Below are 16,471 nucleotides of genomic sequence, written 5' to 3' on the forward strand. Positions count from 1 at the left end.
TTAAAACCTTCCAGTTTGATCCATGTCTGTGCTGGGCAGGCTGTGGGAGTGCTGTACTAAATCCTAACGCACTGCTACAGAAATAGCAATAATGAAAATTTAACTAGAGAAGATAGATACTGAACAACAACAGCTGTTAAGAAAAAGATTTATAGCTCCCATCTTTTGACACTCAGACTGCTGTGAGAAGTGTGTAAAATAACCAGTGAGCAGGTACTTCCCACAGCACCTGACTGCCACTACTGCCTATGGGTTCTGGGCAGGCTTCTGCCATGTAAACTCATGCAAAAATAGGAAGTGTGTCCAAACCATTAGCCCTTCCTTGTCGTTCAGCCTTACTATCAGTCTCTCCACTCTTCTGTCTCATATTATTTGAGGTCACCAAATAATGCTACCTCTCTGTGTAGCACTCAGACTCCTTTGCCCATTCCTTACACACTGTGGAGCTAGGGTTGAAACAGGATGCCAATTCATGCAAAGTTATGCACAGCTTCATGAAGCACTGAAACAACTGTAGTGTTTAAATGTGTTTCCACTTCTATCATAAATCTAAGGCTCTATACAAAGTTATGCTTTGTATAAAATACTGGTACTTTCACAGTAGGTATCTCTGAAAATAAGTGTTATTAGAACTTTCGTAATTCTGCAAAACGCACATTTCCTTTTCCTAAAGGTATTACCCAATACTTTTCCTTTGGAAAACTGTTTGGAAATGTTAAAAAATGTTGCAACACATCAGTGTGGTGAAACAGCAAAAGCAGAGTTACAAAGTGTAATTTAAATGCTAATTAAGGTTATGAAGTTGGCACATAGATTTTAATTCTTCCTCTAGAGTATGGCACATGCAAACTTCCAGTGAACACAGAAGAGATCAGAAAGACAAGACAGAGGGTCTACTGTCTAAAAGGAGAGTAACTTGCTTCTTTGTAAATGTCTGATGTATTGGAGGGATTACAAAGTAAGGAGAAGACGGCAAAAAAAGTAGGGAGACCTCTGTCTTCCCTTAGGTTTATAGCAGTCATTTATTTACAGACAACTGGAGTATCATCAACACAAATTTCTAACTGTGACCTGGATAATCATCAAGACAGCTGTGTGTCAGTCTTCTTTACCCACTAATTCCTCTTCACAGCTGGGCTGACTTCTCACTATTACCTCACTAAATAACAGAAGGCATATGCAGAAACAGGGACAGGACACAAGTTACTGACAAGGAGCAAGGTACTCACTCGCAATAAGAACACCATCCACAGTTTGGCAAAAGAATCATAGAATGGGTTGAGTTGGAAGAGGCCTTAAAGATCATTTAGTTCCAACTAGCTCTTCTTCTTGGTTCAGACCCAATATGGTGTCCCAAGCAAGCTTCAAGTCCACTGTCTGGAGGGCTTGCTGATGTAGACCATGCTCCAGTTATTCTCTAATCACTGTGCTGAAGACTGTAAGACTCGGTGCCAAACACAGCTTTGACAACTTTTAACCCAATCTGCATGTTTCCTCAGATTATGGAGGCCACAAGTGTTTATTTTCTTTCTATCCAAGTGATGCAAAGCTAATCAGAAGGGACAAGAAGGCCACATCGAGATTTCAAACTTTTCTCATCTCAGTATGTTCCCTTTCAAAACCAGAGCACTCCCTTTACAGCAATGGAATTTTGAAGCAAGCATCACCCTGTATCCAATGACATTATCAAATCAGCTATAAAATCAAATCAAACCATTATCAGGCTTTTTTTTTTTTTTTTTATTTGGGGGGCTAGGGCAAACGGGGAGGAAAAAGCAGGGGATCAAATAGTGTCTAGGAGTATCTCACCTATACATAAAATTGCACACAGTTATTTGATTGCAGCAAAGAAAAAAATTACTTTCTGAAAGCCTGACCTCTCCACTTATTATTCTTTCTTTCCTATCCTACTTATCAATGTAATTTCAGGCCTAGCTTAGTATTTGTAGCAGGGTACCAGTTAGACACTACAGTCAAAATACAAGGTCCCTTTGCAATAGGCACTGTCACAAATATAAGCACCTAATTTCAGCTCCAAGTAATGTACAGACTTTAAGTATAAAACATTCTAGACAAGATGGACAGAGAGAGCAGAGGATGATAATACAGTTAATGTAACAAGCAATGGGCACAACTGAATTTAGCTGTGCATGGAAAGAACCTATTAGAGGATGTTAATTAATATCTTGTGGTCTCCGCCAGTATTGTCTTTCTTATTAATAATCAAAAGTGAGTTTCAAAAGGACACCATACTCTAAATATGCACTTTCAAAACTCTATGCTTCTGTATTAGGTCACCCTGCAGCAAGTAATTCTCAAAATAAAAAGAGCATATTGCTAAAGCGCTTAACAGCTGCTTGCTAGTAGTCACCATAAAAAACCTAAAACCTATTTGATTTGGAGAAGGAAACGTCTGCCTCCTTTTCCAGAAGTGGCCTTTCCCTCTACTTTATATTGGTAACTGTTAATTAGAAAAAACAAAAAAATATTTGAAATGTAATAATCACGTCAAAATTACTTTTAGGGAAGTTACTTTATAGTAACTTTCTATAACAGAGACAAATCCTGGGTTTCAATACTGAAAAGAAAAAAATCCACCCAAACATATGAAAACCAAAACACCTTCCATGACGTTACTATGCCCACTCAAGACTTAACAAATATCATACAAAATTAAATAGTATTGAGTTAAAACCTTTTCATTTCTTGTATGCCTTTTTCTTTTCATACTTTTTCTGAACTAGAAATTTCTACCTTCTTCATTTATCAACTTGAATATCATATTCCTGCTTTTCCTACTCGGAAGATCAACTCTCAGAAACTCAGTTCTAAACTCAACCATCAGCTGAAATGCCAAATAAAGTGTTTTGCTGCTTGTTGTGGCCTTTTATTTCCATCCATTTGATTATAAATACTTAATTGGTGCTAATTAAGTACTTCAAAGCTTGGGTGAAAGTTTTTAGAGAAATGCACATTTTTCATAATACTTCAACAGAAAAATGATGACAAAACCACCAGACACTGACAAGTAAACCAAAAAAGGAAAAAAACGCAAACAAGCAAATGTATCTTCTGCTCTACTTTAGAACACTGATACAACTGAAGACAGTATAATTTTTACATTGCAGCAGACATATCCTTAAGCAGCTGTCTCTGCTCTGAATTCACTGTTGATTTAGAGCCTGAACTTTAACCATGTCTGACTCCATGTAAGCGGAAAGCAGTTCTATGGGTGTTGCACATGTATCTTGCTGTTAGCATTGTCATCATTAATGTACCTCCGCACTCAGGTCCAATCAGGTTATCCTAAATCCATCACTGTATTAAAGACAAGAGGAACCAAAATGGGTTTCTATCCTGTTTCGGTACCTTACAATTATTAGATTAGCCCTTTAGTGGGTAATCAGGTAAATGCCTGACATTAAAATAGTAAATACAAGGCCATAAACTAAAGAAACCCTGAGGCTACTTTAAATAGTTCAGTTCCTTCTCAGAGATCACAGTTATCTCAGCTGTCTACAAATTAGCACAAAGGAGAAGGAATTTGCCCTAGTAATTTCTTCACTTTACCTGGTTGCTGAATATAAAACTCCTTATCGAGGCTTCAGCTATCTGCTTCAGCCAGACTTAAGGCTAAAGTTTACAGCCATCATGGACCAAAGTAGACCTTCCTTATTGTCTCTGCTACAGATTTCATCAGATGACAAGCATGTTATCCTACTTGACAGAAGTAATTTATACTAAATAAAGCTATTACATTTACTTGTAAAATTCACTTCATTCCGATTTTTTCTTCCCTCTCCTAAACTCTAGTCCAGTAATTTTAAATGAACAAATCCTTAAAGACATCAATGTAAGTAGGTATTGCTAGGCAATCTTTCTTCTGAAAATGGAATAAAGTGTTTGTGATGGAGATAAATTCATTTTCAATTGAATTTATATACTTTAAGCATAGGTTTGAAGAATGCTGAGTCTAAAAAAATGTTAGTCTACAAACTTCAGTCTGTGAATAATGATGCAAGCCCAGCAAAGCTAGTTAATTTTTTTACACTGTATGCAGCAATGATAATAGAAAGGAGGTCCATCACATACTGTACCAGATTCTATGTTGCAGAGTCCTTGGGCGTACCATATTCATTAGAACTTTGGCACAATTTAAATTTTAATTCTATTTAAATAGAATTTAATGCAAGTTGGGAAGTGAATGAACAACTTCAAACATATCTGACTGCTACATGCAGATGTGTCATACACTTCCTATTAGGTGAAAACCAGAAAGTCTCCACAAGAACTCAGAGTTTTTCATAACATTCTGTGGCTCATAATTACATTTAGCGTTCACCTTCATAATATTTAGCATTCATCTTCATAATACTTATTAGTGATAAAAAAATCTAATGTATTTCCTCTTTACCTCACCTTTTTCCATAGTAACTACATCTTAGCAATGGTTTGGTGAAACTAAAGCTACTGCTCTTCTTATTAATCCCTATCTTTCCTTATGAATAATCACAATTTTATTTCCATTTCTATGTAAGTTAACACCAGCTGCTCATATTCAACTTTAACATGAACAGGATATACAGGCATACAACACAGAAAAACAGATTTCTTCATACTATTACATGACTGCTTAAAAATATATTTACATGTCAGCAAAATCACTGTTTGGTTTTGTTTGGGTTTTTTTCATAAAAAGAGAAAAATTGATTTAATCTATTGGGATTTAATCTATGGCTTGTGGGGAACGTCTATATTCTGTATGTTTTACATGTGGTTCGCCTAGGTATGGAAAATTTTCATTACTGTATTCTCCCTTCCCCTTGTTTAAATAACTTTATATCACTCAGAAAAGAAGTAGCCATTTCTTTCAAGAAGGCTGTTTAAACACTATTATAATAAAAAAAGACATTCGTCACCTTTTTTCCATTGAAAAAAATCATGTTAATGCTTGATTATGCAAGTTTAGTTTTGTAAAGTACCAGGTCACGTGAACCTTGACAGATATAAAAAGCACCTGGGAGAACTGTCCATTACTGAAGGGCAAGTTTTATACTGATGTGTCGGTATTCAGATCTCAGGTTCGGAAAACGCATTTGGAGTTGTGCTGTCTGCTCCAGAAGTACCAAATAGCATTATAAGGTTTTCCCAAATTCATTTTTGGGAGCAATTTGGATGGCAATTTTGTTATGTGATAAGATGTCCATCACTAAATTCTCCTAAACACGCATACAGACACCCCTCCCAAGCACACATACACACACGCACATTGATTTCACAAGTCTCCTTTTCTTTAAGCAAGTAGTCACAACACTGAAAATATTCTCCTATGTGTTCACTGATTATTCTTAAATTATTTGTCACCACTTTGCCACTCAAAGGAGATGGTTATTTCATTCTTCTGAGAAGCTAACTATGTTCAAAAGCAGCTAGATGAGGATGGTGGTGTGATATAAATTCCAATAGAAAAATGCATTGTCCATCCATATAGCCGTCCATCCTGAGAAACTTCCACTGACAAATTCTTGCTGTTTTCCATCAGTCATGGAGTTCCCATCAATAAATAAAAGGTCAGTGCAACAATGAGGAGCAAGCAGAATGGAGAAGAGAAGGTCTGATAGGCAGCTGATGGCATGAAAATATCTTCATACTTGTAAATACTGACAACGTGCTCTGATACAGGTGGTGAGTCTATATCATGACGGGTTATAGAACCTTTAACAGGTAAGGGCAGAAAGAAATAACATCAGATGCATTTTTTCTATAACTCTAACAAAGAAACAGGTAGACAGCCAAGTAATTCTCAAACCCAAAGCATGCAATATTACAGTGAGCAGGGTCATTTATATGTTTTCAGAAATTAAACATCTGAATAAAACAAATGAAATTCAACTAAACGATAAACATCGTTCAAAGGAATTCAGAATTTCTAGTTATGAAGTTCTTTTAAATTTAGCTTTGGGGAATGGGGGTAATAACTATATAGTCAAGAAAACATGACATGTAGGACTCTGTTACTTACCTTGTCTTCCTTTTTATCTATTTTCAAGCCTCATGGTGCCAGAATTTTAGTTAATTAACATAAAGGGGATCTAGTAAGAATAATGTAACTAAAAGACATTTATCAGTTTTGGCACCTCAGTGCTGCCAGTAACACAGAAATCAACTTACCTTGAATTGCTGGACCCCAAGCAAACAGATAGTACCAACTCAAGTGCAGATCTACAATGGTTTCCTCTCGGGGAACATACACCGGACGCTTGAATCGACATGTCACACGATTGTTTTCAAAAACCCCTTCTTCATCTCTAGCAGGATTCCTCTGGATTTCTTTAGCCCACTGACCGACATTATAGAAGTGCTGTATTCGGACTCTTCCATTATCATCATGAACACAAGCCATGACATCATCTCCTCCCTACATGGTACGTATTGGTAGAAGAAAAACAGAAGTGTCACAAAGCATTTCCTCATATACATACATAATTTTAATTATTTAAAACTCATCAAGACCTGGGGCTCTCATTCCAAGTTATATTACACCAATACTTGTTTCCTGAACCATGGGTCTTTGGTCAGATTGAAAGACACAAAGTGAATAGTAATACTTACTTACCCTTACTATCCAGGTATCAGTGCCATATTAAATACAGGCCCTACTTCTCCAATATTAATCTTTCTAATGTGTCATGCTGATGATAGATATGATGCTTGCTAGTGTGATCATCTCTCAGTTCTTTTGTATCGGGAAAGGAGAGGAAAAGGGTGTATTTCATCAATTTGGGAATATTTCTATGTGGATTTGTGAAAGATGTGCCAAAAGTGAAGGAAAAAGGGGACAAATAGTTAAAACACATGCTCAAACATTTTCTGCACCTCAATCTTTCTAGCTTCTGTCTGGAGCCTATCCTTACCCTCCATAACTTTCTCAGGTTTAAGCTTTATACATCTGAGCAGAAATCCTTCATTCTTAAGTACAAAGAGGAAAAAATAAATCTGTTTTCAATAGGAAAAAAAAAAAAAAAAAAACTAAAAGGCAAGAAAAAAGTATTCTGAATCTCAGCTAACAGAATGACATTACAAAATCCTGCCTGGGCACAAAATCCTGCAAGTGGAAAAGCATAACGTTATCTGAGACAAAGAAATAAATCTATTAAGGACACAAAATAGGGTTTTTTTCCTGAATTCCTGTAGCTATCCAGGCCACACCATTTTGATTAGGGCCTCCAAAGCACAGCCCACTTCCCACAGCTTTTGACCCAGTGTCATTTTACCATTAAAGCCTGCACATCCGAGGATACCAAACCATCCTGGAAATTATGAAAAAGGATGAAGTCAGCAGGGCGAAAAGACAGGAAGACAGATGCTAGTTGTTTTAGTCCAGCTGACTGATGGGCATTAGACCACATAGGCAGCAAATTTGGAAGCAAAACCTTTTACTTTACACTTACTTTATTCTTCTTACCAGAAGCTGAGACTTAACATACTGGTTGTTGTGCCTGGGACAAAAGGAAATACCTGCTTTCCAAGTGGCTGGTGAGATGCAGGCAGTGAGAACCTGGATCTGCTGCAGGTGTTACCAGTTACAAACTGGTTACACAATCTCTGATGGCATGGGGAAAAATACTTAAAGGTGTTGAGCTGCTTTGAAAACCCTGTTGTGTACTTGCATTTCCAGGCATCTGAAATCTTCCCAAAATTTGGCTGTAAAACTGTTCCTCACGACATTAAAAACATGAACTGCTTCTTGCGACATGAATCGTTCTTCATGACACAATAGGCTTCTACCTTTATTTTGCTTATTTACAGTCTCATAATAAAACATATATTGTAAGGACTGAAAAGCACCTGCCCTCACAGTGTTTTTCTGACTACTGCTTACAACTGTGCAAGAAACAGTCCTGTCCTCTGACTTGTGATTTAGGACATAGACTCAATATTGTTTTATATACTCAGTAGTGTTTCTGTATATGAGCACCTACATTATGAACTGCATTTTAATTCTAAATATTTTACCAAGGATCATAGACAAAACATCTTTGCCTAAGTTGTCTATTGCTCACATTGTTAAAGTTCAGACAGTACAAGCTTCTGTTTTGCTTACTGAAACACAAAGAAAAGTGAAGCTTTTGAATGACCAAGTAAGTACAGGAATAAGCATAAAACCAACCCACATAAAATTCAGGAGAGACAAAAGAGATTTTAACAAGACTGTTTTCTAGAGTACCTATGTTTAAATTAGCAGGAATCATTTTGTGACACATTTGTAGCTTCCCTGGAACAACACACAGGTAAACAAAAGAAACAAAAAAAAAACAAAGAAACAAAATGATTTTTCCAGAGCTTAACAAGCAAAAGTCACATTTATACCACTGAAAGTTCCCTGATGTACTGAAGAACAAAATTATTTGCTATTTAGTTTCTGATGTGCCTTTTGTCCAAGTAACACTGATATAAAGCCGGACAGGTTATTTCCACATGAAATAGTTTATCCCTGGGGACTTTTCTAATAAAAAGGTAAAAATCGAGTAACATTCAGACATCCATAGCTGAACTGAAATACTGAGCAGCACTACTGAATGTTGTACTTCTCAGAGAAGAGGGAAAGGACATTTTAGGAAGCATGTGGCAATTTTCTGGGAAGCAGTAGGCCTGGCTTCTGCTCCCAGGGTGTCTACCAAACAGTGCTTTGTTTTCAGTAAGTCTATTTTTCTTTATATGCTCTGTTTCTAACAGATCAAATAAAAACCATTTATATCCTAGCAAATAAAAGCATGCACACTGTCAACAGCAAGAACTGTACACATCTTACCATTTTCTTGTCTGAAGAAAATCCCACCGCAACCCAGCCATCAGTATCAGCACTCAACTCAAATTCAACATCAGCTCCTATTCTACGGTAACTTAGAAAGTAATCACAAGTCTCCGCATTGCATCCAGGTTTACCATACCTAAACAGAATTGGAAATACATGTCACTTTTCCTCACAATTTTCTGCTATGGAATTTAATTACACTTGTGTAAGAAAATAAAAGAATGCATTCTGGTATAATGGCAGTAAAACATGTTATATTATGCTAAACACAAAGTACCATTAATTGTTTGCAATTTTTACTCCTTTATTGTAAGACTGTGTAGTATTTAAACAGCATGGCAAGCCATTAGTTACAGGCTCTATTACTCTGTTGACCTTCCTAGCCCCAGTTTTGTAAGTGCTTCATGAAAACACAAGAAACATGTAACAGCTGTAGGTCCATAAGTATGATGTATATCCTTAAATAATAGAGTTTCCTCAAATAATATCGTCTATTTCTACAAAGTATGCTCTTAAGTAATAAACATTTATTAAAATTAAGATGGAACATTTACCAAAGTCTCCAATGCAATCGGTCAGCATTTGCACACACAAAGGTATCCGCACTCTGATCATAGAATCTCAGACTGACCTGAAGCATCCCTTGGTTTTTCCACAGTCATCTACTCTGATCTTTGCAAATGGATCCACAGGAGGAGCAGTAGGGAAAGGGTAACCTGCATAATCAGAATAAATCATTGCTAAATAAAATGAAAGGAACAAAAAGTAATAATACTAAAGAGAAAGGCTTTCAACAGCATTTACTTTGTCTGCTGAACACTGAACTGTTCAGATGAGGGACCATTTTGTCACATGCACAGTCCTTAGCTCAGATGGCCCTGGATCCAGGTACCAAAGTAACACTGATAACTGAAAATAAAAATTTTTCTCAGATTTCCTACATTCGTCAAGAAGGGACAAGGATGCTAAAGCATGGCTTTGCTACAGTTAAGGAAGCAGAAACAGAGTAGTGCAGTCAACTAACAATGAGGGATCTCCAATCTGCTTTTTGTGCACCCTTAGTCATTGAATCATAGAATCAACTAGGTTGTAAAAGACCTTTAAGATCTCCAAGTCCAACCAAAAGCAGACCTTTAAGATCACCAAGATCATTAAGTCCCCCTAGGAAATCCATAATGGCACTCAATCTGAGGCCTTAGCCATAAAATGACAGTATTAAGTATAAATGCAAGGGACCAGAGTCAGAGCTGTAGGAATGGATACTGAAATGACCTTACAACACATCTTCCACTAGGAAGTAAAATCAAACACACACTGCAATAAAAGGTAAAGGAGTATCAAAACTGGGAATTGCCTGCCACTGCTTGTGAAGGAAGACGCAGAAAAAACAGACAATCAGAGCTATTATTCCAAGCAATCCCCTGTCTGATGTATAATAGTAGGCCAAAGAGAAAGCGTTGAACATTTGCAAACAGACCTTTTCTGTCTTGGCCTGTAGAAGGTTGTCTGTTGCATGAGCAGAGGTATTTTAACAGGATGTTCTTTTACTTAGCCAACTGAAAACCAAAATCCTAGTTGTGAAACTAGAAAGTCCTCTGAAAGTGTTTCACTAAATAGGGAATAAATACTGTGGTTAGCTACAGCATCTACAAACAAACATTTAAACTACAGTTTTAGGCATTTGGGAGCCTTGATTCGCTTTCCTAGATTTCTGACAATGCCAATGGAGACAGAAAGTATGCTGTAAATTACAGCCTCCATGAACTGCATCAGGGGCCTGGGAAAATTATGCAGCATAAATATATTAAGTTGTCAAAATTTTGCAGCAGCCTGTAGCGGAGCATCACTGAAAGCATAGCCACAGGACATTTTACCTTCTCACTTCTTTGTCAGATACATTGAACAATTGGTTTTCAGTGCAGCACAACCACAAAACTGGAGTTTTAGGACTCTGCCATTTGCAAATTCAAAAGAAACCCACCACAAAACCCACGACTACCGCGTTTGCTGTCACTCAGGACATCACACAGCATTCTGAACCCACAGAACCCAGGACTCCTCTCAGCTAAGCAGCCCGGAAAGCTTTTCAGGAGGGGGTTTGCACCCCGAAAGGCGAGACCTTGCCGGCTGGCCCCGCACAGCGGAAAGCAGAAAGAACCTGGCCCCCAGTCGCCGGCCCCCAGACCCCAGTCCCGGGCCGCCTCCCGTGCTCCTGCCACAGCCCCGCAGCCCGCGGCTCTGCCGCCCGGCCTGAACTGCCCAGCACCCGCCCGGGGAGACAAGATGCCCGGGCCCGGGGGTGCCGCTGCGCCGCAGCCCGGGGGGGAGCGAGCCACTAGCCCTGCGGAGGACCCGGCCGTAGGGTAAGGCACCCAGGTCTGCTCTCCGGTGCCGTTCTTGGACCCGGTGCCCGAGCGGCAGGGCTGACGGCCGACCGGGCGGAAGATGGCGGCGGGCGCTGGCCTTCGTGCTGAACAACGTGCCGCCACCACTACTCGCCCCAGCCCGGCCTTCCCTCCCCGCGCCGGGCTCGCCCGCCCGCCGCCTGCCCCCGCCCGCCGCACCTTCTTCGGAGAGGTAGCGCAGGTCGTAGAACTCGCTAGCGAAGGTGCCGTACGAGGAGTCGTGATGAGACCGCGCCGCCTCCTCGCCGTGCTCCCCGCCGCCCGCCTCCCGCCGCCCGCCGCCCTCCTCCGCCGGGCTGGCGGCAGAGCCGGCCAGGAGCAGCAGCAGCAACAACCGCCGCCAAGCGCCGCGGCTCCGCACCGCCATGGCGGTGGCGGCGGCGACGGCGGCGGGGAGGCGACGGCCGAGCGCGCTTCCTGCGCGGCCGCCCGGGGGCTGCTGCGCGGCTGCCGGCGGCGGAGCGGAGTGGAGAGGAGTGGAGAGGAGCGGGGGAGGCGGCGCGGGGAGCCGGCCCCGGGGACGGGCGGTGCCGGAGGGACTGCGGGGTGCGAGAGGGGACGGAGCGGGAGGGTGTTTGGGGATGAGGTAGCGGAGCAGTGCGTGGGGGCTGTGGTGAGGGTCGTCCCCAGCCCCGTCCCGGGCAGAGCCGTGGCAGCACTGAGCCCTCCCGCTGGGACCACCGCCAAAGGGATGCGCGGTGGCCTGCCCCGCTTGCGGCTTCCCGCGACCCCCGGCCCCAGCCCCACGCAGGGTCCACCCCACAGCTGACAGCCCACAGATACAGCTCACAGATACAGTTCACAGCCCACAGCTCACAGGTCACAGCTCACACCCCGTAGCTCACAGGCTGTAGCCCACAGTTCACAGCCCATAGCTCACAGCCCACAGCTCACACCACATAGCCCATACCTCACAGGTCACAGCTCACAGCCCACAGCCCATAACACACAGTTCACAGTTCACAGCTCACAGCTGTAGCCCACAGCTACAGCCCGCAGTTCACAGCCCATATCTGACAGTCCACAGCTCACACCCCATAGCTCACCCCCATAGACCACAGCTCACAGCCCACCTCGCAGCAAGCCGCCATTGAGATGCCTTCTCCCTCCCCCAGGCTTGTGCACATCTCCCAAGGGCTGCACAGGCCCTCCACAGCCACCCCCATGGCCTCAATTCACCAAAATGTCTCAACATGAGCTTCAAGAGGACGTGGCAAACCCTGCTTCGTAATTGCTGGGAGAATGTCTCTCATCTCTTTATTTTTAATGACTTCTGAGATGGGACTGGAGGCACAGCGCAACTTACCATTCGTTTCAGGTAAAACCCCATGCTAGTGAGCATTTGCTATCTGGTGGTGCGTTCTTGCTTTCGTATTTTATGCAATGTAACCACAGCGATGCAGATATGCTGAAAACCTGGCAGAAGTGAAGGAAACCCCTTCTTGGGCTCCCTAAGCTTGCTTGGGCTTTTGTAATTGACACTGGATTTGCGGCAGGTCATTAAGGATAGGTTTGTGTTCTTGCTGTGCCGTGGTATCTATGGGATGATGCTGGAAAAGTGACATTTCATCCCCCATCTTCACCAGAATGGCTTTTCTCTTGGGTTTGGGTTGGTCTTCCAGTTATAATTTCTTTTTTTATGTTGTTCTGCATGGTTACAATCCCTCCTCTGAGAGCCCGGTAGAAAATTGAGCAAAACATCAGGGGGGAGGGAGGGAGAGATAAGACACAGCAGTCAGCAATATTCTGAAAAATGAAAGAACCCTCAGTTTAAATATTTTCTTTTTTAGTATCAATGACTGAACTGAGTTACTTTTTGATGGGGCAATGTGCCTGCCCAAAACCTAGGCTGCTAGGGAGAATTTCATTCCCTTGGGCTGAGTGCTACACTGCAGTGTGCTCAGCTCCGTCAAGTGGAGTACATTTATTCGCATCTCCACACCAGTCTGGCAGAGTAGCATGCTCTCTGTCCCTGCAAAGAGAGGAACAGCCACACTGAGGTAAAAAGTAAGTTGTAAAAGAAATTCTGATTGCATGCAATTCCAATGTCGTCTATAGAAGTGTATGGAAAAAGCGGAGGGAGAGCAACACCAAGCTCAAGTACAAAATAATGAGCCCCTTCTTCCCACCTCGCTGAGCTTGCTAAACTTTGCCAAGACAGTGGAAAACAAGCAAACAAATGGAAATAGAAAAAGCCTTATAAATCAGGCTAAGGGGAAAATAAGGCTGCAGCTTATTCTTTCTGGCAATAATCAACTCTGATGAAGGCCCCCTGTCTCCTTTTTGAAATAGCTAGCCCAGGGTGGCAGTGCCTGTGAAGAAGCATTTGCTCAGCAAGGGAACAGCTGTCAGCTGCATGCTGGTTTTCCTCCCTGGAAAAAGGCTCTAGCGCACTGCAATACAGGCAGTGCTTTGCAGTCATAGTAAACACTTAGGATATTTATTGTGAGTTGTTTGTACCTCCATGACACCTATCGGTTTGAATCTGACAGCTAAGATAACTATGATTTACAGTGGAGCTGTGCTGGTTTTCTAAGGTGAAGACATAGATTCATAGAATCATAGAACAGTTAGGGTTGGAAACGACCTTAACATCATCTAGTTCAAACTCCCCTGCCATGGGGACACCTCACACTAAACCATGTCACCCATGGCTCTGTCCAACCTGGCCTTGAAGACCGCCAGGGATGGAGATTCACAACTTCCTTGGGCAACCCATTCCAGTGCCTCACCACCCTCACAGTAAAGAACTTCTTCCTTATATCCAATCTAAACTTCCTCTGTTTAAGTCTGAACCCGTTACCCCTTGTCCTATCACTACAGTCTCTAATGAATAGTCCATTCCCAGCATCCCTATAGCCCCCCTTCAGATACCGGAAGGCTGCTATGAGGTCTCCACGCAGACTTCTCTTCTCCAACAGCCCCAACTTTCTCAGCCCAAGATGGGAGACTGACATAGCTGAGAGACTGACCCCATTGCCTGTGCCTCCCTCTTAATAAATCCTTAAAAATTAAAATACTCCTGACACACTTTTTTTCTTAGTAGAACTTCCTGTGTTTGCTTGAAGGTTGTCCCTATCACAAAAATGGGTTGCTTACAGGAAACAATCTCAATCTCACATTGAAACTGGTGGAGCACTAATGAGTACCTTCAATTTTCAGCAGACAGAAAGGGCTACACTGCAACTAACAGCACTGACTGTTCACAGCAGTTCTGTAGGGAAGATCCTTATCTGATCAAATAATTAAGGCTGTCATCAAAAAACCTTTAGCAGAAGGAGTCCAAACTGCTGTTGCATGAGCAGCCTTAGTCCTCAAATACCTAAACTTTCTGAATGCCAGATTTCACAGCTTGCACGTGCTGGTGATGCCTTTCTTAGAACATATGCATGCCATGTGTGAACAGCAGGTTGGAAGGCGTTACCGTACTCTGACAGCAGAAGTCACAGAGACACAGAATGGTCTGTCTTGGAAGGGACCTTAAAGATCATCCATTTCCAGCCACCCTGCCATGGGCAGGGACACCTTCCACTAGACCAGGTTGCTCAAAGATGCATCCAACACGACCTTGAACACTTCCAGGGATCATGCATGCACTTCTCTAGGCAACCTCACAGTGTTCAGTGCCTCACCACCCTCACAGTAAATAATTTCTTCCTAATATCTAATTTAAATCTACCCTCTTTCAGGGTCAGGGTAGATTTACTGTTACTCCTTGTCTGATCACTACTGGCTCTTATGAAAAGTCCTTCTCTCAAGAGTCCTCTTGATTTGGCTGAATTAGAGATGAAGTAATTTCTGTTGATTCTTGCACCATCATCTGCTACCTCAGGGGTATCCAGCAGTCAAATTCCTTGCATGATCAATTGCCCTAGTTTGGGCAATTCTCTGGTGTTAGCAGTCTAGAGGTGTTTTCCTAGGGCTGGAGACTGGGATTATCCCCAGCCATCCCTTGAGGCCTATCCTGCCTTTTGTCTTGGCTCTGTCTCTCAAAGTACACCTTTTCCCTGGAGGCTTATTCTTTTCAGGGCATCTGAACTAAAAATTAAAGCTTTGGGAATAAGCCATAGTTTACATAACATTAAGGGAAAAATGATGTCTCAGTCTCTGGTTGCATTATTCAGGAGTGACTGCAGCTCCTGTACTGGTGGGAGAGAGGGTAAAACCTCACTAGTCACATAAAAGCATGGCCTGACCAATGAAGAGAGAAGTGGGGAATGGCCAGTGATGTTGGCAGACCATTAGGCTACATAAACCCCTCATACAATGTCTTCTGTGCCCACTCCTCCTTTGGGACCACTCATGTCAAACGCATTCATCACAGTCCCCTCCTGCTATGGCCCGTTAGGCTGGATCCTGCCCAATCCAGTTGTTTTTCTGCTCCTGTGCATGATTTACTGTGATTTCACCTCTTAAAAGAGGCTCAACTTCCTTGCTCAGCTTTTTCATAAGTTATTGCTGTTCCCAGGTCACCCCAAAAAGCTGAAGCTGGTTAAGTTCATACCACCCTGCCTCTTCCCAGTACTTCTTCAGTATGTCCACACCTCAAGAACTGCACCTTTAAGTTTAGTGCTCCTGGTTATTTCCATCACATCAATGAGTATTAAAAAAAATCAGTTCATATCCACCAGTGCCAAGTAACAAAATGACTACTGACACAGCAGTTTTCTTACAATAACTCTGCAGTAACCTGAACCAGAATTTGTAATTCATACACAGTTTTCTCAAACCCTTACCACAATATTGTTCAATGTGGTAAATGTATCTACCAGCAATTTATCTTGGGCTTTCATTTATTAAACAATAATAAAAATTGTAGAAATCGAGAAATCACCCTGATTTCATTAATAGTCATTCATTCCATGCTGTATTTAACTACCTGTGACTCTATGGAAACATGCTTCCTGTGTTAGTTACTTGGACTAAGATATGGGAGAAAATATGCTAGGAATTTCCTGCAAACAGAGCTTTTAAACTATGTGCAAAACTGATTGACAAAGGAAAAAATGTCAAATGCCAAATCATTAAGAATATCTCATGTGAGAAAAGTAAAAACTAAGAAAACCCAAAACACTATGGAGGAAAAAGATGAAAGCTACTCACAACAAAGATGAGTGAACTTTTTGGAGGCATGGTACTGCTTTGGGTCTTCTGGAGAAAGGCAAGAAAATAGAAACTCTAAATATGTTATCATCCAAATAAAAAATGCATTAAATCATTAGATCATCTCTTTCTCAGCACTGGTAAATCT

At 41.7% G+C, this 16,471-nt stretch overlaps 1 protein-coding gene and 1 long non-coding RNA gene across 2 annotated transcripts in view; one reads left to right on the top strand and one right to left on the bottom strand.

Annotated features, from left to right (window-relative positions):
* Nucleotides 1-1,763: 1,763 nt before the first annotated feature.
* FRRS1L (ferric chelate reductase 1 like) lies at nucleotides 1,764-11,593 on the bottom strand. Its single transcript, XM_062610966.1, has 5 exons — nucleotides 11,380-11,593; nucleotides 9,447-9,531; nucleotides 8,813-8,951; nucleotides 6,172-6,418; nucleotides 1,764-5,715 (listed from the first exon to the last, which is right to left on the bottom strand). Exons 1-5 carry the CDS (start codon nucleotides 11,585-11,587, stop codon nucleotides 5,543-5,545), a joined length of 852 nt encoding a protein of 283 aa, XP_062466950.1. The 5' UTR covers nucleotides 11,588-11,593; the 3' UTR covers nucleotides 1,764-5,542.
* A 689-nt stretch (nucleotides 11,594-12,282) lies between these two features.
* The window catches only part of LOC134159720 (uncharacterized), a 35,446-nt gene continuing 31,257 nt past the window's right edge, over nucleotides 12,283-16,471 (top strand). The window contains exon 1 of the long non-coding RNA XR_009963271.1: nucleotides 12,283-12,538. This is a non-coding gene — a long non-coding RNA (uncharacterized LOC134159720). The remainder of the gene's footprint in view (nucleotides 12,539-16,471) is intronic.

Source organism: Pezoporus occidentalis, unplaced genomic scaffold (assembly GCF_034315485.1).
Source record: "Pezoporus occidentalis ecotype Australia unplaced genomic scaffold, CSIRO_AGI_Poc_V1 ctg15, whole genome shotgun sequence".
Taxonomy (NCBI): domain Eukaryota; kingdom Metazoa; phylum Chordata; class Aves; order Psittaciformes; family Psittacidae; genus Pezoporus; species Pezoporus occidentalis.